Source organism: Tachyglossus aculeatus, chromosome 22 (genome assembly GCF_015852505.1).
Source record: "Tachyglossus aculeatus isolate mTacAcu1 chromosome 22, mTacAcu1.pri, whole genome shotgun sequence".
Classification (NCBI taxonomy): Eukaryota; Metazoa; Chordata; class Mammalia; order Monotremata; family Tachyglossidae; genus Tachyglossus; species Tachyglossus aculeatus.
Window position 1 is genome coordinate 28776997 of NC_052087.1, and position 24716 is coordinate 28801712.

At 48.6% G+C, this 24716-nt stretch overlaps 1 protein-coding gene across 7 annotated transcripts in view; it reads right to left on the reverse strand.

Moving 5' to 3' along the window:
* Positions 1-24716, reverse strand: part of AMBRA1 (autophagy and beclin 1 regulator 1) — a 182685-nt gene that overhangs the window by 73940 nt on the left and 84029 nt on the right. For 3 of the 7 annotated variants that reach the window (XM_038764132.1, XM_038764135.1, XM_038764131.1), the window contains 4 exons: positions 24329-24415; positions 16419-16598; positions 3941-4021; positions 3266-3366 (listed from right to left, as the gene is read on the reverse strand). In XM_038764132.1, the coding sequence (XP_038620060.1) occupies positions 3266-3366; positions 3941-4021; positions 16419-16598; positions 24329-24415 (449 nt within the window). The remainder of the gene's footprint in view (positions 1-3265; positions 3367-3940; positions 4022-16418; positions 16599-24328; positions 24416-24716) is intronic. The other 4 variants (XM_038764136.1, XM_038764133.1, XM_038764134.1 and 1 more) reach the window with 3 other exon arrangements.

The following is a 24716-nucleotide window of genomic DNA, read 5'->3' on the forward strand; positions in this document are numbered from 1 at the left end:
GGGGTGGCTGGGCACAGAGCCATCTCCGGTCTGGCTACTCCAGCAGGCCCCCCGTGACCTTGTTAGCAGCCGGCTAACTCTGATATTTCCCAGTTGTTCAATCAAAAGAGAAAATTAAATGCATCAGGCTCACATCTGCTGGGGCAGATGCTCATTAGGATGAAAGTCTGAAAGATTAGGAAGGACAGACAAATAATATTTTACATTTCCCAGGCCACCGTCCCTCACTAATCAAGTTCTCTGTTCACTGTTATCCCATTAATGAGCAGAAGACTGGTGAAACTTGGGCTTCCTGTTTCACTTTCTTAAGCCCCCCGCCTCGCATGCCAAGTAATGTTATATTTTTCAACTCCCCTTGGCCAACAGTCGTCTCTTACTCATTTCCCAGAATCCAAACTGATGCTTTTTCAGTCTCACTTCTGTGCCAGCTAAGGATCACAGCATTATCTGCAATAGAGCCAGTGTGGAGAGCTCTCCTGGGCCTTTGTGAGTCTCTCAAGGAAATGTGTTGGTTCAACTGTAGTTGCCTTCAACATAGTGATATCTTTTCAAGTAAACATTTCTACGTCCACTCACAAGCTGGGAGGGTGGAACGGGGTGGGAGAATCTACAGGGGAAATGAACATCCGAAACATTTCCAGTGTAGGTTCTAGGACGCAGCGTGCATGAAAAGGTCCAGGAGGTTGCAGTGAGCCGGTCGGTGACAGTGGCTACTCTTTCCCGTTACCACTCTCGGGGAGGAAGGGAATGAACAGATCCTCCACCGTCTTAGCCCTCTCTGAGCTTCCCATAACGTTCATTTCGAGGCTGAGGGGACACCCACTGGGTGACTGTGGATGCAGGAGCCGGGCCCCTCTAGAAACTGGAGGTGAGAGAGTCCGTCTGATTGTTCACACCTTCAAAGGCTATGTACTCCGCTCCTCTACACCAAATCATCAGCTGGCTATACGTTGGCTCAAGACAAATGAGTGGCCTGACATGAGAACAGCCCAGCAGCCGACACCATCCCGACTTTTCATCAATGGTCTAATAGGATTTTACTTTTCAGGGAGCCCCAGGAACGCTGTTAAAAGTCAATTCCACTTGGGAAACGTTGCCTGCATGAGGGCAAAATGGCACATGGTTTCAGAGGAAATGAAAGCCCGTCTGCACAGGCTATTTCCATCTTCTGAACCCTCTTCCCTCGACCCGTGACATGTCTTTGGAATTTTCTAACCATGAAGTCAGACAGGTTATAGTTAGCTACAGTTGTGACTGAGTGGCGGTATCCGGAACAAGCCGAATTCCATCCAACAATCCAAGCCAGCGTGCCCGACTCTGTTACAGAGTTCTCCTTCCCCTGACTAGGGAGTCGGGGATAGAAAGCTGGACTCCCCGCAGAACCATTTCACAAAGGTACTTGAGAGAGGAGACCAGCTGGAGAGTCAAGGGGCAGGTGGAATCTTCTGGGGAAATGTCCTCTGGGTACTAAATTGATGCCCAGTAGCTTGGACCTTGCGAGACAGTTTGGGAGCAAAAGTTATCGCCTACTCTCTCACTCACTGCCGAAAACAGGGTGGTGGGAGTCTGTCTGCTAGGCCTTCTCTCGCTGGAAGGATCTTGTTGGTTTTCTCAATAGGTGTCACAGCTGCATATGTCAACCAACCGTTTAAGTCCCAACCTGCCGAGGACAGCGTTCGAAACACTGAAATTGATTTCTACTCTGCTCGACCTCTGAGGGGAGAGGAAGAAGAGAAGAGGAGGAGGAGGAGAACAGGAAATGGGGGGAAGAAGTCACTGGAGGCGAGGAAGGGAAAAAAAACTCAACAGCAGCTGCCCGAAAAAGCTAAATGCCAAGGAAATATAGATTTGCCCACAGTAGAGGAGCAGGAGGTGCTGTGTGGGGCGGTAAAGGCAGATGTCTGGAACAAAGGAGGGTGGAAAGGAACTCTGCAGTGTTGCCTGGCAGCAAGTGATTATCTGCCAGTGAGGAACTTCCACGTGCCATCAGCCAAATATCATACGTAAGCCATGGGACGGAGGAGTGGGGCCCTGGATCTGCCTGATTCCAAGTCAGATTCCAGACATAGTGGGGGGGAACCGGAGTGAGAGATGGTCGGGCCTCCCGGACAGAGTGGCCGAAACGCTCTACCTGGTGAACGTTGACTAGCAACTCTTGGAGGAAACAGATCATTACGTTTCCAGGAGACGAGCGGTTTGCTGATGATGTAATCTTAAGATGTGCTCTCCCAAGCGCTTAGTGCGGTGCTCTGCACACAGTAAGCGCTCAATAAACATGACTGACTGATGGATGAGGTTCTTTGAACCATGCAGCTGAAAGAGACCCGGAAGAGGCACCTAGCCCAGACCTTTGTTGCCAGGCGGCTGAATGCCTCTTGCCAGCTGGACAAAAGTTTCTGGGATTTGGGGCTCTTTAGACCAGTTACATAGCTGGAGAGGAAATCTGAGGCAGTATACAATCCACTATTCAAACAACACGCGTAATAACTGAACTGTAATTGTGTTGGAAGAAGAGCGGGTAGCCTTTAGTGCCAATAGACTTACTCTGGGGATCTACTGGGGGCTCCCGCTTTGGCGACCATCAGAACCCAACCAACGAAAAACCAGAAGAACTCAACTTCTAGGAGTTTCTGGACTCCGCTGGGAGGGAAACTGCTCTGGGGTGGTAAGGGCGGCAGCAGCAACCCAGGAAACCGTGTCTCCATCAGACCTCATGTACTTATCGCAGGTTGCTAGGTGGCTTGGGACCGGCCCCAAGCATCCAGGCTTTCCATAGCCTGACCTCTGTTTCACCAACTCCATTTCCTACCCGGCGATGCCCGTCCACATCGGTTCTGCGGGCCCCCGCCCTCCCTCCTTCCCCAGAAGGCTCCGCAGCACCTCGAAGCCGGGTGTGCTGGCAGCGGTGGAGGGTTAAAGAAAGGAGCATTAAACTCCTAATTGAGTCACAGGATATGCCTCGTGAGCATTTCACCAACCATTACATGAACAAGATACCTAATTTGATTAGAAGCCTGGCCAGGAATCTAATCGGTACATTATGAAACAGTCAATTTGAGGTTTCAAAAGCTGGGGGGGGGGGTTAGGTGGGCAGAAAGCAGGGCTTTCAAATCAGAGTCAAAGAGCAGGTTTTACTCTTTCACAGTGCCTTTCCTAGAAGCCTGATGTACTCAGGCTCTCTCCATTTTGTGGCTTGGTTCTCAGGCAGGGGCTGGACACAGCCGTTGACGGCTCGACTCCCTCTCCCACCAAGACATCCCCTTACCTGCTAGGACCCTGTTAACGGATGAGTGAGTTGCCAAGCCAGGCTGCCCACGTTCATGGAAAATCCCAGCATAAGGCAAGTACTCCGGCAGTAGGAAACGCCTGTAGAGGAAAGGCAGAGTATGAAACGCGTTCTCGCAGAGTCCCACCGAACCAGTGGGATCCACTGGCTTTATCTTTTGGGCTTCCCCTCTTGACCAGGGCTCCTCCCTTGCCCTGAAAGTCCAGAGCAGAGCAACTGGCCTCCTGCCAATTCCTGGACGAGCAACCTGCTCATCATCAAGTGGGGCTGAGCCCACTGTTGGGTAGGGACTGTCTCTATATGTCGCCAATTTGTACTTCCCAAGCGCTTAGTACAGTGCTCTGAACATAGTAAGCGCTCAATAAATATGACTGATTGATTGATTGACTGTCAGGCAGTACAGAGCTCACTAAGGCATTAAACTGCTCTATGCATGCCAGTTCAGAAGGCCAGAAACCAGTACACTGATTCAGTCTCCCCTTGCCCAAGTCTTCTGCACGACTTTTAGACTGTGAGCCCACTGTTGGGTAGGGACTGTCTCTATATGTTGCCAATTTGTACTTCCCAAGCGCTTAGTACAGTGCTCTGCACACGGTAAGCGCTCAATAAATACGATCGATTGATTGATTGATTGACTGGTGGCCCAGGTCTTACCTGGGAACAAAGCGGCCAAGGGAAGGTGCGGACATCCGGGCGTTACGTGGGGCTCTGTGCCTGGACCTGTCGCCGTTGTCCCTGAAGAGAAGGACAACATGATACGTTAGAGGATCTGTAAAGCAATCGCTCAGCCCAGAGAGAAATCCGCTACAACCAAGTACCTTGGCCCAGATGGCATGCCTGAGCTCAGGAGCGTATCCCAAACACGTCAGGCACTGCCACTTCCCTCTCCCTACTCCACCGCCGAAAGGGTCACGTAAATTCTGCCGTTTGGGAGATTGCCACGCTGCGATTTCCAAGCACTTTCCCAACACTCAGTAAACAAACCTGATGAACTGAATCTCCTCAGAAGGAGAGAGAAGATGCCTTCTGCTAGCTGAGAGGCTGTCCGTGCCTCGTACCTTTTGAATATTCAGTCAAATATAAGCCTCCAGGGGATTGGCACTACACCTACCCATTTCTGGAATAAAAGCTGCAAGCCATTTCTCTTCAAGACCTCTTGATGCAGGGAGGGGGGAAGGGAAGGGAGGGGCAAAGTCACCTGCCAATCTCCCCTGCCACGTGGCACCCTAAGACGACCGGCAGTTCAGGACCTTGGTTTGAACTTGAGGGAGAAGAGGAAGAGAGAAGCAGCATGGAGAGGAGGGGACGGGATGCTTTCCACTCAGAAGAGACTGACAGGAGATTCTAAGTAGACTGGAAAATTTGAGAAGAAAAACAAGAAGAGGCCTAGAGGGTCTTTTTTTAAATAATAGCTCGCCATTTCTTGAACTCTGTTTACTTCTGATTCCAGTCTGGGAGGGCGGAGGGACACCCGGCCCCGTTTTAGGCTCCGGGGTCATCTATAGAGTCCTAGGCCTTGTACCCACAGCTCTGACTGGCAGCCGCAAAAAAGAAGACAGATGAGATTCCTAAAACAGCTGTCTGGTTGCCTCGCACCCCTCGAGACATTAAGCCGAACTGAGTCATTAGTTGCTCGACCAACTTTGGGGAATAAACTTGAGTCCCTGAGGCGGTTTGAACGGAGAAGACGCCAGTGGGACTCCAGCTGCTGGCTCGGGGCCCTGTGACTTTGAAGGGGACCAACGAGGGCTTCAGAAGACAGCAAAGGGAAAAGGCCATGACTCCCGTTTCTTTGTACAGCTGCGACCAGACCATTAAGAGGCAGATCAATATCGAGCGCATTGGGAACCTGACCATTAAAGAGTCTGCATACTCGACCTTTGCTTGCTAGCCAGAGAGGCAGAGTTGTTTTCCTTTTCCAACTGGTTAAGCCCTGCAGAGTCCAAGGAGGCAAGGAAACAGGGAACAGAGACAGAACAGCTGGAGAGAGCCATTGTACCGGAAAGCCAGCAAACTTACTCTTGAGAGCACAGCTTTTCAGAATTCATAGTCTGAAACCAATTAAGAAGCCTGCAAACCTGACCGGCTATTTCCTCGAGAGAGGGCCAGACAAAAATGGTTACCCACTGCCCTTTAGGTCCAAAACACAAAAGCATTTGGAGTTGCTTTTAGCAGAGAGGAAGCGAGCAGTATTTCAATCACACTGGGCCCAGCAGGTGCCTCTGGAAATCTTGTGATCGTGCCTCTACAGTGGGATTAAAAAGAACAAGGAAATAATTTGGGCGGACCAAATGCAGAAACAACTGCTCCCGTCTCCCCACTACCAGATCTTCAGAGCTCCGAGGCTGGTGTGGCTGTATTCACTTTACCCCCTCACCAGGTCTGCTACGTCTCAGATCATTTGTTTGCTTTTTTGAGACACTAAGGGAATAGGGTGGGGACAGAGAAAAGAGTGAGAGAGAAATGAAATGGCAGGGATATTGGCCCGGGCCCCTGCTCTCCCTTCTGAGGAGATGAGTTGCTCTCTCCTTGCTCTTCACTCACTTCAACACAGAACCAAACATAACAAAGCATCTGCAAGACAATTGTCTCTTTGCATCCATCTCTCTCCTCGAGAAGATGTCCTCTGTGGGTCAAATATCTAGGAATGTACAAGCAGTGGCGTGGAAAAAAGCACTGGGTTGGATGCCAGCCCTTGGCCAGGGCTCCTGATTCCACCTCTGCTTTGTTTTGCAAGCTTCAAGCTGCGACTGAGACTCAGTTTCTCTGGCTTTAAGATGATAATTGCCCCTGGCCGAAAATGGCTGAACAGTGCATTGAAATTGCCAGAGGGAAAGTACAATATAAATAGAAAATAACAACACTAACTGGCTTTGGTATAAGTGGTGTCAGTACTGAAAACCTAACAAGGCCATATAAACAAAGGCCAAGTAATACTAAACGTTATGCACTGCCTGAGTGGAGGTGTTTGTCAGGTATCCCCTGAGTTTCAGCAATCAAACACCCTTGCCTATGATGGGGAAGAAGGGGATAAATTGCATTCTAACAAAATGAACAGGAGATTTTAAATTGGGAAGTGTTGAGACCTCGCAGCCAGGATGGAGAGAGAGCAGAAAGAGATCTGGAATGGTTAGCTGATTAGCCAGAGATAAAAGACAGATACACGCATAAACACACACCCATACACTCTCAAAAACACGCGTGCACATATCCTCCCTCAAAGGAGACCTAACCTGGGGAAGAAGAAAAGCAAACTAAGTCATCTGAATCACAACGTCCCCCTGCTCACTAGCCAGGAGAGATTTAGCAAATAAAGGGCCAGTGGGACAGGGGATGGAGTCATATGTGGGGATAAGTTGGAGGGGAATCTGCAGTGGATAGCCACTGTGGATATCCTGGTGTCGTGGACAGAGCATGGGCCCGGGTGTCAAGAGGGTCACGGGTTCCAATTCCGCCTCCACCATCTGTCTGCTGTGTAGTCTCGGGCAAGTCTCTTCACTTCTCTGTGACTCTGTTACCTCATCTGTAAAATGGGGGCTAAGACTGTGAGTCCCAAGTGGGAAAGGGGCTGTGTCCAATCCGCTTTGCTTGAATCCACCCAGAGCTTAGTACAGTGTCTGGCACATAGTAAGCACTTAAATAATAATAACAATAATAATAATAATAATAATAATAATGTTGGCATTTATTAAGCACTTACTATGTGCAAAGTACTGTTCTAAGTACTGGGGAGGTTACAAGGTGATCAAGTTGTCCCACAGGGGGCTCACAATCTTACTCCCCATTTTACAGATGAGGGAACTGAGGCACAGAGAAGTTAAGTGACTTGCCCAAAGTCACCCAGCTGATGGAGTCGAGATTCGAACCCATGACCTCTGACTCCAAAGCCCGGGCTTTTTTCCACTGAGCCACGCTACCATCATTCTTCTTATTATTATTACTATTATTAGCAATAATAATAAAATATTATTTTCCTCTCAGTCAACAGGGATGACTGAGGAGTGGGAGAGCCAAATGATGATGATGGCATTTATTAAGCGCTTCCTATATGCAAAGCACTGTTCTAAGCGCTGGGGTAGATACAAGGTAATCAAAGTTGTCCCACGTGGGGCTCACAGACTTAAGCCCCATTTTCCAGATGAGGGAACTGAGGCCCAGAGAAGTGAAGTGACTTGCCCAAAGTCACACAGCTGACAAGTGGCGGGGCCGGTATTCGAACCCATGACCTCTGACTCCAAAGCCCAGGCTCTTTCCACTGAGCCATGCTGCTTCAAATCACAAGAAGAGCCAAAGAAAGCCAGAGTTTTGGCTAACCAGATCCTTGTGAAATATGCTCTGTTGAGGGCAGGGGACATGTCTACCAACTCCGTTACACTGCACTCTCCCAAGTGCTTAGTACAGTGCTTTGCACACAATAAGTACTCAGTCAATACAACTGATTGCCCCAACAGGGGCGGTATTTGTAGTATTACTCCGCACAGTCAGTCAATCATATTTATTGAGCATTTACTGGGTGCAGAGCACTGTACTAAGTGCTTGGGAGAGTACAACATGGCAATAAACACACACACTCCCTGCCCACAAAAAGCTTACAGTTTAGAGGGGCCAAACTAGCCCCAGACAAAATAATTTAAACTTCATTTGCCCATCATGGTCTCAAAACCACAAACACAGAGTAGGCCCGGCCCTTTCCGGGGTGAATGGGCGAGAAGCAGCGTGGCTCATTGGAAAGAGCACGAGCTTTGGAGTCAGGGGTCATGGGTTCAAATCCCGGCTCCGCCAATTGTCAGCTGGGTGACTTTGGGCAAGTCACTTCACTTCTCTGGGCCTCAGTTACCTCATCTGTAAAATGGGGATTAAGACTGTGAGCCCCCCATGGGACAACCTGATCACCTTGTATCCCCCCAGCGCTTAGAACAGTGCTTCGCACATAATAAGCATTTAACAAATACCATTATTATTATTATTATTAATGAGGACAGAGACAACGTGGGTAGGGGCAAGACTAACAGCTATGCCCACTGTTGGGTAGGGACTGTCTCTATATGTTGCCAACTTGTACTTCCCAAGCGCTTAGTACAGTGCTCTGCACACAGTAGGTGCTCAATAAATATGACTGATTGATTGATTGATTGATCTCCCCCCTTCTCCAAGTCCAAATGTGATCCCCTCTCACTGGCAGGGAAACACCCACAGAACCCTCATCCATTTACCGGCCCAAATTGCCTTAAGCCAGCAGGAGAGGAGCTACCTGGGTCATTAATGGTTTTCCCAGCTGCTGAACAGAGCACAGCTCTGATTACCTCTCAGAGGGGCATTTGGGAAAGGGAGGCGGGAAATAAAAAAAAGTTACAAGTGAAAAAATGCCCCACAGACAATCAGGCCTCTGCGACAAGTGCTTCTTACCGGATGATTCATCTTCAGGATAAGGGAGAGCACAGCAGCGGCTCTCCTTCACGGCATCTGGGACTAATTGCTGCGGTGAGAGACTGTAATTTAAAGGAATGGGGAAATAAACCTAGGGGCTGCTGGCCACGTTCTGACCAGACCGTTGGGTTGTCGTCGCTCCTCACTGACAAATGGCTCCTCGTTTGGCTCTTAATCAATGAGATCGGTACAAGAGGCGGCAGAGACGGTAAACCCCCCAAACAGCCAAGAACTAACTAACCCCGGCCTTCTGTGCCCAGGCAAGCAACCTACAAGTCATAAGCTCCACCTTGTTTCCCCAAACCCGGGCCGGTTTGCTGAGTGAGCTTGGTGAAATCCCTTGGAAAGCTCTGGGCTGGATCTGTAAATGGAGCATTCCGCTATCAGCTCCCTCTCCACCTGGAAGGCTTAAGCAGATATCTTGAAAGGCCTGGAATTCTTCAGAGAAGGCATTTTCCTTCACAAGGGGCTCCTTGCAACATGGGTGAGTCTCTTCTAGATGGCAGGGAGCCTCGATCTTTCTCTAGCTTGGCATGCGAGTAAGTGAAGGCTGCTGAAAACAACCATTTGGCCGCGGTTCCCTCTTTTCACTTTACTTGCAGAGATCGGGTGAAACTGCGGCAGTCCTCTTTACAAGTAATGCTGCTCTTTCTTGAATTTTTCTGTCCTTAATCACTGTCTTTATTTTCCTTTCCATCCATTCAGAAACAGCTCACCACCCCCATCACCTCCATTTTTGATTCAATCAATCGGTGCTATTTATCGAGCGCTGTGGGCAGAGCACTGTACTGAGCACTTGGGAGACGACGATACAAAAGAGTTGGTACACAGTCCCTGCCTGGAGTGATCTTACAGACTAGAGGGGGAGACGGACATTAAAATGAATTAGATAGAGGAAACGGCAGAGCATAACTATATGTTAATAAAGTCCAAGGGTGGGTGAATCTCCTGCTTCAGTGGTGCAGATCAAAGTGTATAGGCAATGCAGAAGGGAGGGTAAGTAGAGGAAATGAGGGCTTAGTCAGGAAGGGTCTTTTGGAGGTGTGATTTTAGGAAGACTTTGAAGGTGGGGAGAGCAGTGGTATGTCAGACGTGAAGGGGGAGGAAATTCCAGGCCCAAGGGAGGACGCAGACTACGGACCAGAGACGAGACAGATGAGATCAAGGTGCCTAATGTAGGTTGGCATTAGAGGAGCAGAGTGTGAGAGCTGGGTTGTAGAAGTAGATAACCAAAGTAGGGTAGGATGGGGAGAGAAGATTGACTGCCTTAAAGCCTCTGGTAAGGTGTTTCTGTTTCATGTGGAGATGGCTAGGCAGCCATCGGAGGTTTTTTTGGAGTGGGAAGACGCAGATTGAACAGTTTTTTGAAAAACGATCCGAGTAGCAGAAAGAAGTATGGACCGGGGTGGAGAAAGACAGGCGACAAGGGAATAGGCCAAGAGGCTTACGCAGAAGTCAAATATATAAATGCCTGAATCAGCGAGGTAGCTGTTTGGATGGAGAGGAAAGGGCGGATTCTAGAGATGTTGCGAGGGCTAAACCGACACGATCTGGTGATAGGCTGAAAATGTGGCTTGAATGAAAGAGATGAGTTGAGGATACTCCCAAGGGTACGGATTTGAAAGGCAGGGAGGGTGGTGGCGGTGTCTTCAGTGATGGTAAAGTCACGGGGAGGATAGGGTTTGAAGATGAATTCTGTTGTGAGGATGTTAGGCTTGTGGTGTTGGCGGGACAACCGTGTAGGGCGGTCCTGAAGGCAAGAGGAAATGCAAGCTTCCTGATCTTTCCATTAGCCATCTCAGAAGTACTTTTCTAAAAGTTGCCAGCCACGGCTCTGCGGTAGACTGAGAATCCCCAGTACATACGTGGCATCAACACCGGACTCTACTCCTAAATCTACAAGTTCCCTGAATTTTTCTTCACCGGGCTTCTCACAGTTGCAAGGAGCACCTTCCCAGCGTGAAAAATTCCATCTCCAGGCTGTCTGACAGCAGGCACCAGAACCCACCCTGCTCTCTGCTTCTCCTAGAATCCCTGGGTGGCTGTTTAAGAACTTAAGTAGTTCAAAATTAGCTCCGGGCCACCCTGGTAAGTACTGAGTCATTAAAGATAACAGCAACAACATGCCACATTCATAGAGCGCCTTTCCTCTGAGCCCCTTCAAGCTTAACAAACCTAAGCACTGCAGTGTCTGAAATCTACGGGATGACTAGCTTTGTGAGGTGCTGCTTCTTGCGACCTTGTCCTTGTAAGAGATCAAATGCGAGCTTCGTTCTAAGGTGAATTAATAAACAGCCTGTCAAAAATCCTAAGATGGGAGCAGCTGTCTTTCTTCTTTGCGCTCCAGTTCTCTGACTGGGATTAGTCACTCCTGCCCACAGTGACGATCAACAGAAAGTTCTCCTGGCCCTGGGAATCAGAGGGGAGGAGCCCGGGGCTGGGAACCGAAAGCACGCTCCCTGACGGAAAAACTAACGGGAAGAGCTCCTGTTTCAGGGGTCCCCACTCTGTGGGGCTCCTCGATCTTAACATCTCTGAATATGTCAGTATGATTTCCTCCTCCCAGGCTGAACGTCCTCCCTGCTATGCTTAATTCACAATGGGTGCACAATACATATCGAGTGACACTGAGGAGGACGATGAAGAAGGAGTCGCCGGGTTACTGGAGATTTTTAACAAATACTGAGGCAAAGGGCTGGCTGTGGGAGGGAGGAGGGTGCGTACACCTCAAATTTATACATGAAGGATCGAAGTGCCACGAGAATGGGTGTGACTGGTCTCAAGTCATGCACGAAATAAACTGGCACATGTGGGATTAGAAGTTATAACCCAAGTCTCCTGGATGCTGCCTCTGTGGTCAATTAAGTCTATGTCTGACTCCACGCCTCCCCACTTAGCCCAGAGGCTTTAAGTTCCTGGAGGGCGGGAACTAGGTCAAATGAAATTTGCCCTGTATATCTTCAAGAATTCAGGGCCGCAGGTTCGCTACAGAAAAATAAAGAGGAGACGGCTAATGACCTTTCTGTTGCCAGGAAAGATCTGCCCTGCACTGTGGGAGGTAGGGTTGTAGAAACTGGGTTGTAGAAACACTTGATAATGTTATTCTGGCCCAGCTCTCTCTGAATATTCTATTTATTTTGTTAGTATGTTTGGTTTTGTTCTCTGTCTCCCCCTTTTAGACTGTGAGCCCACTGCTGGGTAGGGACTGTCTCTATATGTTACCAACTTGTACTTCCCAAGCGCTTAGTACAGTGCTCTGCACACAGTAAGCGCTCAATAAATACGATTGATGATGACGATGATGAACAGGGGACCAGTGACCAACCCCTGACCCCAGGGAATGCCTGGGTGGAAGAGGCCCAGAGATAACAAGAATGAGGATTGGGGAGTAAAGGGGGTTAAGAAAAGACACGTCGCTCCTCTCAGAAATCCCGTCTCAGACCGGGAAGAGATCATAACTCCAACTCAGATGCTTTCCAGCCCCATCAGGAGAAACTCAAAGCCTGGCCACAAAATCATTCCCATTAATCTGGGCTTTGTTAGCTCTCTGTGCTTGCAACTATTTTCAACAAGTGGCAAATAATTAACTGCTTGTGTGTTTGGCAGAGATAACTGTAGCCACTCAGACCTGAGCCTCCTCCTGGAGAGACAATAAGAAATAATTTCACTCAGAGAGTCCCTTACATTGGAAAGCAAAGCAGCTTTGGAAAAAGCCCCTCTCCATTAACAAGCTGGGTAAGAAAGATTTCCGCAGGGGGCTGATTCTGGCTTGATAATTAATTCAGAGCAGATTGCCAAGAAGAATGAGGAAGAAGACTAGTGCTACAGAGTTAAAATGGAAGCCCAAATGGATTCTTCTGCAGGCCTCGGGATCCCCAGTCAAAAAACGGGGATGACGGCAGTGGGGCGAGAGACTTCTTTTGAGCTGCATACATGACTTAGGTAACCCCCCCACCCCCTGCCCTGCCTTCTAGACTGTGAGCCCATGGTTGGGTAGGGACCGTCTCTATTTGTTGCCAACTTGTACTTCCCAAGCATTTAGGACAGTGCTCTGCACACAGTAAGTGCTCAATAAATACAACTGAATGAATGAATGCCTTTAGGAAACAACGCTTGAAGGGCTAAGGAGAGAGAAGATGTGTCAACCACGCTGGGGATGGACCATTCCAACTTTGACAACCTGATGATCTGCATTCTGCTCCTCACTACAAACAGGGACGAGAGAGCTGGCGGGCAGGAATTCAGGGCAGAAAAATATTTCGGCATACGAATGTGGACGTCGGTCTGGGGTTGAAGAGGGCAGAGAATTTAACCTCCTGCTTTCTGATTTCAGAAACCATTCTTCCTGGAGTCAAGTCTCCAGGGTCCTGTTATATGGCGAGACCCTAACTGTTGGCAAATCCCTTTCAAAGGAGCTGAAAACTGCCAGACTTGATACAAATTCAACATTTGAACATGGTTCCTTCTGCTTATATAACTCAAGGACAATGGCCCGTCTCATCCAGAGGAGGTGAAGCCTGGCAGGGAAAAGTGAAAGTGGAGAAATGATTCGCTGGGTTTTGCTGAACTTCTTTTTGGGGGATAGTTTGGAGGCAAAGGATAAATCCATGCGTTGGTGGGTTCGAGGGCAATGTGATAATATAAAGTCTCATCCAGAGTTTTTGTTTGTTTTGGGGGGGAAAGAGTCTGTTTAGGCTGCACTGGCAGAATTGGAATGACTGTTGCCAAGTCTCATTCATTCATTCAATCGTATTTACTGAGCGCTTACTGTGTGCAGAGCACTGTACTAAGCGCTTGGGAAGTACAAGTTGGCAACATATAGAGACGGTCCCTACCCAACAGTGGGCTCACATCTAGAAGGGGGAAGGGCTCACAAAGGCCTATTCCTGAAAACGCTGCAGGTTGTGGTCTTGCAATCCTGAAGAATTATTATTATTAGCAATAACAATAATCATATTTGTTAAGTGCTTACTACGTGCAAAGCACTGTACTAAGACACAAGAGGAAATCAGGTCTGATACAGTCCCTGCCCATATGGGGCTCACAGTCTAAGTAGAAGGGAGAAAAGGTACTGAATCCCTATTTTACAGACGAGGAAACTGTCATAGAGAAGTCAAGTGACTTGCCCAAGGTCACAGCTGGAAGGGGCAGAGCTGGGATTAGAATCCAGGTTCTCTAACTCCCAGGCCCGGGATCTTTCACTGGACCCTAACGCTTCATCACCTTCCAAGGCTGCCCTGAAAAGAGAAAGCTGAAATGTCCTGCTATATTTTCTCTGTTTCAATCAATCAAAACCATTTATTGCACGTCTTCTGGGTCCACAGCACTGTATTACGTATTATTATATAATAATAATAAATAATATTACTGTATTTTTTTAACGGTTTTTGTTAAGTGCTCACTATGTACCAAGCCCTGTACTAAGAACTGAGCTAGATAGGTAGGACACAGTCCACGTCCCACAGAGGGCTCACAGACCACAGAGGCCTCACAGTCAATCCCCACTGTACAGATGAGACAACTGAGGCACAGACAAACAAAGTGACTTGCCCAAGGTCACACAGCAGACAAGTGGCAGAGCCGGAATTAGAACTCAGGCCCTTCTCATTCCCAGGCCCGGGGCTCTATCCACTAGGCCCTGTGGCTTCTTCAGCTTCCAAAGCTGCCCTGGGGAGGGGGGAGAAAGTTGAAATGACCTGCTATATTTTCTCCGTTTCAATCATCAGAAGCATTTATCGCACACCTGGTTCCAGAGCACTGTGCTAGGTGCTTGGGAAACTACACATCGGTAATTTCTTTATTTATATTAATGTGTGTCTCCCCCTCTAGACTGTAAATTCGTTGTGGGCAGGAAATGTGTCTGTTATATTGTTATACTGTTCTCTCCCAAGCGCTTAGTACAGTGCTGTGCATGCAGCAAGCGCTCAATAAATACGATTGATTGACTGAAAGAACAATAAGAAGAAGATCTTTGTCTGATAACTCACCCTGCCCCCAGCCCCTGTAAAATTCAGAGCAATCTCCAAACTGCCATGAAAGGAGAAGTGAACAGTATGGGGCCATTCTCAATTAGGACACCTGAAGGAGGCTGGGGGATGGCCAAAAAGGGGTGCTCAGTGAACTGGTCCCAACCAGCTAAGAGATCTGGACTAATGTTGAATGGTGACTAATCCAGAGCTTCTATTAAAAACCAGATTACAGCCCACAAAGGAAGGCAGGCAATCAAGGGGAGGGTTCGGGGAGGGGCGTTAGGGAAATCAGCAGTGTGTTACTAACCAGGGACACGACAAGCCCCCTTGGAGAAAAACTGTCAATTTGAGGAGACGATGACGACAATGAAATGGAAGGTCAGAGAACATGCTGAAGCAGTGTGGAGGACAGAGCCGATCGCTCCATCCCGAGAAGTGGGGCTGGTGATCCAAACCTCTCCCTTCCCACTCCCACACCTTGGCCGCTCTCCGGTGAAGAATCGACACCGACATTTTATCTGCGCCAGGACGGCTTTTGTCAGAGACGTTTGCTGAATGTAGGGAGGCAGTGTGGCCCAGTGTAAAGAGCATATGGGCCTCGGAGTCGGAAGACCTGGGTTCTAGTTCTGGCTCTGCCACCTGCCTGTGGGCAAGTCATTTAACTTCTCTGGGCCTCAGTCTTCTTAACTGTAATACGGGGATTCAACATTTGTTCTCCCCGCTATGGGACAGGGACCGTGTCCAACCTAACTGACTGCATCTACCCCAGCGCTTGAAACAGGGCTTGACACAGAGTAAGCGTTTAACAAGTACCATTTTTTAAATAATCAAAAGGGAAGAAAGAGTAGCTACAGTGGGGAGCCTATGGTCCCTCCTGGCTCACCTTTCACTCCCTTTCTAAGCAGGTCTTTCTGGGGATTGAAAAGAAGGAAAATGGCTCAGAGACGCTGTTTTCTCTATCATTCTGTATGGGGCTTTCAGGTATCAGAACAAAAACCAAAGGCCCAACTAGTTCAACAAGGTGGGAAAGCTTAGCTCAGAGATGGAAAGAAATGCCTGGATAATGGCCGGAAAGGAAAGAGAATTCGAGAGAGCGCAGTCGAGCTGGTGAGCTTCAAGAGCCTGCAAGTGACCCTCCAGAGCTGAGCTTGGCCCACTGCAAACGCAAACCCTGCAGTCGGTATTGCCAAGATCCCATCACGACCCGGCAGCTGGAGAATCTGGTGGTGGTGAGAGGGGTGGAAGCAGAGCCTCAGAGAATGGGTCTGATGAAAGGGAGTTGGTTTGAAAGGTTCAGGATCCTTCATTCCCAATGTTTTGACGTTTCCTCTTTCCCTCTCCGCTCCGGCTCTGGGAAGAGACAGCACCTTGCACTGCCAAATTTGATCAAAAGAAGGAGTTCCAAACACTGGTAGGGATGGAGCTGGGGTTGACAGTCTCTGTCTTCCCTCTGCCAAATCTCCCACTTCCTACTGCTCCTTTCGTGCTGACTTTACCCCCTCCACCTCCAGCGCCAAAGCCAGGAAAACTGTGCCCCCATTTCTGGCACCGACCGGGCCCATGAAATGAGGAGACTGGCTAACAACACTGGCACTTCCAATTCTGATTTTTCAAAAAAATGGTTTAGAGGCTGAACCGGATCAAGAATAGATGCTACCACCGAACAACAGCTTTTGGGGAGCGACAGGAACGGAGGAAGGAGGTAGAGGAGATAGGCAATCTGGGAGTGTACTTACTCGAAGTCCTCAAATTCCAAGTCATTTCCCTCTACTGATGGGCCCTGGTTTTCTGAGGAAGAGGAGGAGGTGGAAGAGCGGAGACGGTTCTGTTGGTAGCGCATGGAGCGCTGACGAATGCTGTCCCTCCGGGAAAGATACTGGATCATCCTCTGTGCATAGTATGCAGCAGGAGATAACCTGAGAGCAAAGGGGGAGACACATCACTACAAATCCGCACCAAGGAACCCAATGAGGAAACCGGAGAGATGAGCACTACAACTATCTAGTTGCGTGGCCCAGGAAAGAGCCTGAGTCTGGAAGTCGGAGGACCTGGGTTCTAATTCCGGCTCTGCCTCTTGTCTACTGCGTGAGCACGGGCAACTCGCGTCACTTTTCTGGGCCTTGGTTTCCTCTTCTGTAAAATGGGGATTAAGACTGGGAGCCCCATACGAGACAGGGACGCTGTCCAACCTGATTAGCCTGTATCTACCCCAGTGCTTAATACAGTGTCTGGCACACTGTAAGCGCTTAACAAATACCATTAAGAGAAACGTTCCGTGACACCTATACTTCTGGATTTGACCGACGGCACCAAGTGAATAAGACACTACAGATGCCAGTGGGTTCATCGACTAGGACTGCTCTCCGGCCTAAGATTCGATTCCGACCAGCTTATTTGATTAAACATCATGATAAGTTCAGTAGCCACCCCGAGGAAGCAAGAGACGCTACCAGTTTAGGTTTTTCAAGTGCTCCGCGGACCCAGGGTAATCTCTTTTCTGCTGCTTTTATTGGGCCTCCAACCATATTCTACAATCTTGAGGTCCTGAAAAGTCTCTGAGAGACCACCTCCCCTAAAGAACGCTCTCCTCTGGCCTGGTGGACAGAGCAAGGGCCTGGAGTTAGAAGGTCATGGGTTCTAACCCCGGCTCTGCCACTTGTCTGCTGTGTGACCTTGGGCAAGTCACTTCACTTCTCTGGGCCTCAATTCCCTCATCTGTAAAATGGGGATTAAGACTGTAAACCTTATGTGGGACGGGGACTGCGTCCAACACAATGATCTTGTATCCACCCCAGCTCTTAGAACAGTGCCTGGCACATAGTAAGAGCTTTAGAAATACCATTATTATGCCTTTCCACCTTTTCCCTCCTGCTATTTATGGTATACAAAATTTGCTCTCATTTCTTAAAGCAAATCACTTCAAGGACTTCTACGGCCTTCATGTTATTCAGCATTTAGAAAATATACAGGGGGGAGGAATTCAAGTTGCAGTAGTAATAATAATAGTATTTGTTAAGCACTTACGTGCCAAGCACAGCGTTAGTGCTGGGGGATATTCAGGGTAATTAGATTGAACACAGTCCCTGCCCCACACAGGGATCACAATCTAAGGTGGAGGGAGAACAGAAATTTAATCCCCATTTTACAAGTAAGGAAACTAAGGCCCAGAGAAGTTCAATGACTTGTACAAGATCACACAGCAAGCAAGTGGCACAATCAGGCCTTGGATCCCGGTCTCTTGATTCGCAGTCCGGTGCTCTTTCCATTAGGCCATGCTGCTTCACTCTTCTCATGTGAATTCAGCAAGAATTTTGTCACTCCCCTTTCCTGCAGAATCATTTCTGCTAAGGGGGGTTGGGGAGAAAGACCAGAAGAGAAGTTTCAGGGGGCAAGGAACATGCCAGATCCAGGAGATACGTCTGCTTTTGCTTCCTTCAGAGCAGAGGCCGCTTATTTGACTTCTGCTGCACGTTACAAAGTTACACAAGATGCTGTCGATTCTCTGAAGTGGTCACATCTCTTGCAGTCCAGTGTTCCACAGGTCTTCTTTGGTTGCTTGTGCTGCTCTCCTTCCTCTGGAGCGGCTGCTCCTAGGTCCCTTACTGTGCAAATGTTGCTGCTACCTGAACAGCTGGATGGGGGAGTGGAGTGGGAAGTGGCTCAAGAAAACAGCAAAGATCTACAAGCCAAGGTAAAATCCACAACGAAGCTGAACTTTGGAACATGGAACACCCTCCAGCCTCTCTGTTATAGACTGGCATGCCAATCTTGGGCAGTAATGTCAGGAATTGTTGGTGACTAGTGTAGGACTTGTTTGGAGCTGGCAAGGAAACAGGGACTTGGTAAGAATAGAGGAGACGGCCAACTTCCTTATTGTAGTCACAGCCTGAGGGTGTAGGAGGTTAATGCTCCACACGCTAGACTGTGTGAGAAGCGGCATGGCCTAGTGGATACAGCATGGGCCTGGAAATGAGAAGGACTTGGGTTCTAATCCTGAAGCCACCACCTATCCGCTACGAGACCTTGGGCAAATCACTTTACTTCTCTGTGCTTTGGTTACGTCATCTGCAAAATGGTGATTAAGACTGTGAGTCCCACGTGGAACAGGGACTGCGTCCAACCTGATTTACTTGTATCCGCCCCAGAGTTCAGTACAATGTCTGGCACATAGTAAGCACTTAAACAAATACCATTAAAAAAAATTCCTGAGGGCAGGGAACATATCTACCAACTCTATCATACTGCACCTTATCAAGTACTCTATAGCACTGAGAATAGCTCTAGACAACAGAAGGAAAAGACAACAAACTAGATGATGGCTGCCAATTTTCTTCACTTCCTCCCCTGGGCCTATTCTAGGAAGAAACAACCTTTGTGAGCAGTCCAAGGCCTGACCCAATGTCTTCCAAGATGGGGCTAGGAGTCACTAGCAGTTTCTGGTCATCTTCACTTTCCTCCCTTCCCTGCTCCTTACCTCTTTTTCCCCCCTACTCCACTGTACAGCACTAGGTGGATGAGAAGACAGAAATTCAACTAAAAATCTTAATGGGAGCAATATATCTTTTTTCCTACCCACATGCAAATTATATGCAGTCCACAAGTGGCCTTCCTTACTATCATCACCTTGGGAATGTGCCCCCAATCTAAAAACAGAACAATGCCCAATCTACCTGTTTTGGATTAAGATCGTAGACCTGGAGCAGAGATGACCAGATAGTCACCTTGAGCCAACAAGAAGTCAGGAGGGCCTGGGTGGTCCCGAGGCTAAGCTTGTTTGGGTAAAGATCAGGTTCTAGAAAACTAAAATTTGTTCTGTGCTCCGAGTGCACAGGAAAATTTAAGGTGTGCAACAGTGACATCCAAAAGTGGAGTACCTTAAACATTTATATGAAAATGACAAAGCAAAGGTTTAGATGTTTAGACTTTTTTGAGAAGTGACCTTTCTATCTCAGAACTTACGGAACCAGGCCGCAAACAGTAATCAATCAATAGTATTTCTGAGCGTCTACCATGTGCCAAACTCTTGGGAGAGTACGATGGAATCAGATGTGATCCCAGCCCTCGAGAAGCTCACGATCCAGTGGCTGAGACAGACGCTAAAGTCATTACAAATAGAAGAGAGTAGAGAAAGCTATGTACACAAGTGCTACAGGGGTGTGAATACTATAGTGCTAACGTGGGAGTTGGGGGACATAAAATGAGATTAGGAATTAAGCAGAGAACGTCTCCTAGAGGAAATATGATTTCCAAAGGGCTTTGAAGATAAGGCGAGCAATGACCTTGCAGATGTGAAAGGGAGGGAGGTTCCAGGGGCAAGAGGTGAGCAGTGGGAGAGATGAGAACGAAGCACCGTAAGTAGGTTGGCTTTAGGGGAGCAGAGAGTGCCAGCTTGGATGGAGTGGGAGAAGAGAGAGGATAAGCAGGAGGGAGAGACTGATTCGGTGCCTTAAGACCATTAGACCGGAGTTTCTGCTTGATGAGGAAAGAGTGGGCCACTCCTGGAGGTTTTTGAGGAATGGGGAGATGTGTGCAGAAAAGTGCCTTATAAAATGATCCGGGCAACAGGGTAAGGAACGAACTAGAGATGGGAAGAGACTGGAGGCAGGGAGATCAATCAGCCAAGAAGCTGTGGCAGTAATCATGCTTGGAGATGATAAGTGCCTAGGCAAACACGAAGGCCGCTGGGATGAAGAGGAAGGGGCAGATTTTTTTTTCCATAGTATTTGTTAAGTGCTCACTATGTGCCAGGCACTGTACTAAGCACTGGAGTAGATATAAGCTAATCAGGTTGGACACAGTCCCTGTCCCACATAGGGCTCTCAGGCTTAATCACCAATTTACAGATGAAGTAACTGAGACACAGAGGAGTTAGGTGACTTGCCCAAGGTCACGCAGCAGACAAGTGGCGGAGCTGGGATTAGAACCCAGGTCCTCTGACACCCAGGTCCGGGCTCTACTGACTCGGCAAAGTTGCCTCTCGACGGATCCTGGAAATGTTGTGAAGGATGGACAGGACTGGGTGACAGACTCAATAGGAGGACTGAAAGACAGGAAGGAACTGAGGCTAATGTCACGGTTACAGGTTTAAGAGGTGGGAAGGATCGTGGTGCTGTCGACTGTGATGGGAAAATAGGCAGAGGAGAGGATTTGGAAGGGAAGAAGAGGAGTTTAGTTTTGGACACGTGACCTTAAGGTACCGGCAGGACATCCATGTAGAGATGTCTGGGAAGCAAGAGGAAACGAAAGAGATGAGCTTCCCAAGAGGGTAAGGGTAAACGGAGAAGAGAAGGGGACCCAGAACTGTCTTGAGGGACACCTACAGTTAATGGGTGGAGACAGAGGAAGAGCCTGTGAAAGCATCTGCCCGAGAAGTAAGACGAGAACCGGGAGAGAACCGGATCAGAGAAACCAAGGTTAGATAGCGTTTCCAGGAGAAGCAAGTGGCCCAGAGTATAGTTGGTCAGATTTGGTGAGAAGGGCAGGTCACTGGTGATTCCGGAGAGGACTGTCCCTTTGGTGCTGCAGATGCCAGGAGATCCATTCATTTCCCATCCCTGAGTCCGCGGAAATAAATACTGCCAAAATCCAGCCTGTGCACACGGAACATTGTGGCAAAACGTCTTGCGTTTAGCTGGGCTGAAACCTACCTGGACATTAGTCTTGGGAGAGTCCGAGCAGAGCCCACTCTTGGAGACCATTAGGGCAAGCCACCATGGCAACTTAAAGGGATTTTGCCTGGACTGCCTGCCTCAATCACTGGCCAAAGACAATCCATCAATGGGATTTATTGACTGATTATTACGTGCACTGTTCTAAGCACTTGGGAGAGTACAATACAAGAGAATAAGCAGACACGTTCCCCACCCATAATGAGCTGACAACTGCAGAAACAACAATCTGTTGCAAAACAAGAATTTGTCTACAGGACAAGATGCAGGATCTGGCACTGTGGGATTCAATTTAATTTGGTCCAGCGGGTTGGGGATGATTGGCACAGAAGCCACCAAAAAGGAAACCTAAATACCAGAGGCATATCTTGGACGTTCTAAGTGGTGGAGCTTGGATCTACAAATGATCGCTTATAAATTATTCACTTACATTAATGCCTATCCCCCTCAGGTCTGGATGCTCACTGTGGGCAGGGAATGCGTCTGCCAACTCTCTTATACTGCATTTGCCCAAGAGCTTAGTAAGATGCGTTGCACGCTTAAGTGCTCAATAAAGACCACTGATGATGATGATCACATCTGTGGCAAGATCATTCCCCTCACCTCCAGCGGCTCACTCCTTTGCATATTTTATGCGGGCTCTAACAATATTTCACTGAATCAGATGAACAATTTGTCCACCTTTATTTTTTTTCGCTTATTTGACTAGCATCTTATTTCCAGTGCTCATCCCTCAAAAGGCACAAAATACATTCTAGCTGACCTTTGGGGGAAGGCTGCTTCATGCTAACTTTCTGGCAGCAAACAGCCAACACAGGACCTAGTGGAAAGAACTCGGGCCTGGGAGACGGAGGACCCTGGCTCCACCACTTGCCTCCCGAGTGACCTTGGGCAAGCCGCTTATCTTCTCTGGGTCTCAGTTTCTTCATCAGTAAAATGGGGATTCAGTACCTATTTTCCCTCCTACTTAGACTGTGAGCCACATATCCGCGTCCAGCCTCATTATCTTGTATCTACCCCGGCTCTTACTACAGAGTTTGACCTATAGTAAAGCACTCAAATACCAAAATTATTATTATTACTGTTCCCCAACGGTCCAACTCCAGTGCCAGAACTTCCTCAGGCAACGATAAGGTGCCATTTTCTCCAAGTTCCTAGAGCTGTGAGAGCAGAAGGAAGATCCTACTTGAAGAGAAGACCAGTTCCTTCGTAAAGAATGGCAATGACCTGCTCCCCAAAAGACCACGTCGGGAAGCATCGGCCATTTCCAGGACGAAAAAAAAAGTTAGACCTGGAAAAGCTCCGAAGCCCACTCTGTCTTTCGGCTGGAGTTAAGGCAGAATTTCCATCCTTAGAGGAGAGACCCCAGGACATAGTTCAACTAAGCATCTCCAACGATCGGGCTCCCCCGGCTGCTCTAGAAAGACTCATCTCCAACATAAAATGGCTTCCCTGAAATGTTCCATTTTGAGAGCCCAAGGAACACCCTGCAAGACTCCCGACATTTTCTTTCCCTTCCAGTTTTAAGAGTCTCGGCACCACGCTCTCATTTTACTCATCACTTGCTTGCTTTTGGCCCTCCTTCCCTCATCAACACCCCCAGTTACACCAACAGTTTGAGTCCAAATAGGTGCTTGGCTGGAAGGATCCGAGTGACCTCTTAGACATACAGAGGGTTTTAGACTGAACACTGCCCTTGGGGAAGGGGGGAGGGTATTCATTCTCATCAGGAACCCAGGAAAGGAATGTTCTGGTTTCATGACAAAACACAGCCAACTGCCCCAGAAAACTAGGACCTTCTGATTCTACCACTTTTCACTGATAAAGTCCTCCCTCCCTGAGGCTAACTCTTTTTGGATGAGCTTCCCAGGTAAGTTCACAGCTTTTGCCCACAGTGAGAATCCCTCAGATTTCCTGAAGCCGCTTTTTGAACCTCACAGCCGATCCGTATAACGCCCTAACTGGTATCCGACAACATCTTCCAAGTTGCCGTTCACTGCCCCTTCTCAGGTCACTGGGGTTGGTAAATCACGCTGTGTCTGACTCAACAGCTCTGAGTAACAAACGTCAAGTTGTACTTCTCTCAAAAGGTGGGTACGATTTGCCTTTCTTTTCGAGAACTTTCCAAGAAAGGTGTCAAGCCAGTATTTTAACAAGACCCGTTTTAGCTACGTTCCCCCCATTGCTCATACTCCAAGTCCAACATCTGACTGAGCTTGCCTGCCACCTTTTGACTTCCTAAATCCTCTCTCAAGGATGACTACACTTGATTTGGCGTTTTGTTCAGGATTTCCCCGTGAATCTTATGATTCTCATTTGTCTCTTGTTTTCCTGAACAGGCTAAATGAGGGTGTCCAGTTCTATGGCAAGTGGCCAGGCCTTGCCACTCTGATTAGCAGTAGGATCACATGTAACTTTGCCCGTGGACTTCTCCGGTCTTTCCCTAAGGTATCCGTGACTTGGCACGAGTAAATCCTTCTAACCAATTTATGGCTCTGGTGGCCCCAGGACCGTGGATCCCGGCCAAGTTGCGCTCCTCACCCCCTTCTCACTCCCCATCCCCAAGAACGCAACTCTCCCTCCTCCAAACGAGTGCTTTCCCTTCCCAACACTGCTGGTGCTCTTCTTAGACTAGCAGCAGCCACGGTGGAGAGAAATCAGTCAATCGATCGATGGTGCTTATTGAGTGCTTACTACGTGCGGCACACTGGATTAAGTGTCTGCGGGGGCTGGAGGGGGCAAAGAGCAGGGTGGGATGGCCAGAAGGGCTTCCTTGAGGCCAGTGAGTTGAAGCGGTCATCCAGTGCCCGAAAATGAAAGGGGCTCTGCCAAAGAGTTTGGAAATCCGTAAGCTAATTCCCGGGCTCATCTTTCAGACCTGCTTCGCTGCAGAGGTTCGGTTGGCTCGCCCTCTCCATTTCTGCAAGAGCGGCCTTATGGAATCCCCCCAGCTAAACGAGATTCCGCTTTGTCCTTACCTCGCTGGGTCTGGGTAGATTGGGTGCTCCCGGGACCCTGCTCCATCATAACGGGACAATGAAATGAGGGAAGACTCCAGCAGCCTCCTAACAGAGATAAAAACAGAGGGTGATCCCTGTCAAAGGGCACACATTGGTAAAGAGGGGGAGGGACAAGTCAGCTCTGCCCCCCTTGAACGCTTCCCTGGCATCACCAGCATTTTGATCACCGTACACTCTCTCCAAAGTCATCTGACTCCCAGCTACTGACCTGAGATCTGAACTCTCCCACAGAGGCTTCAGGCAGAGCCTGAAAATCCAGGCATCACCTACGGACTTGGGATGGGTCTGGAGTGGGTGAAGCAACCAAGTCGCCTCATTTCCCTCTCGAACAACTTGGGAGGAGTAA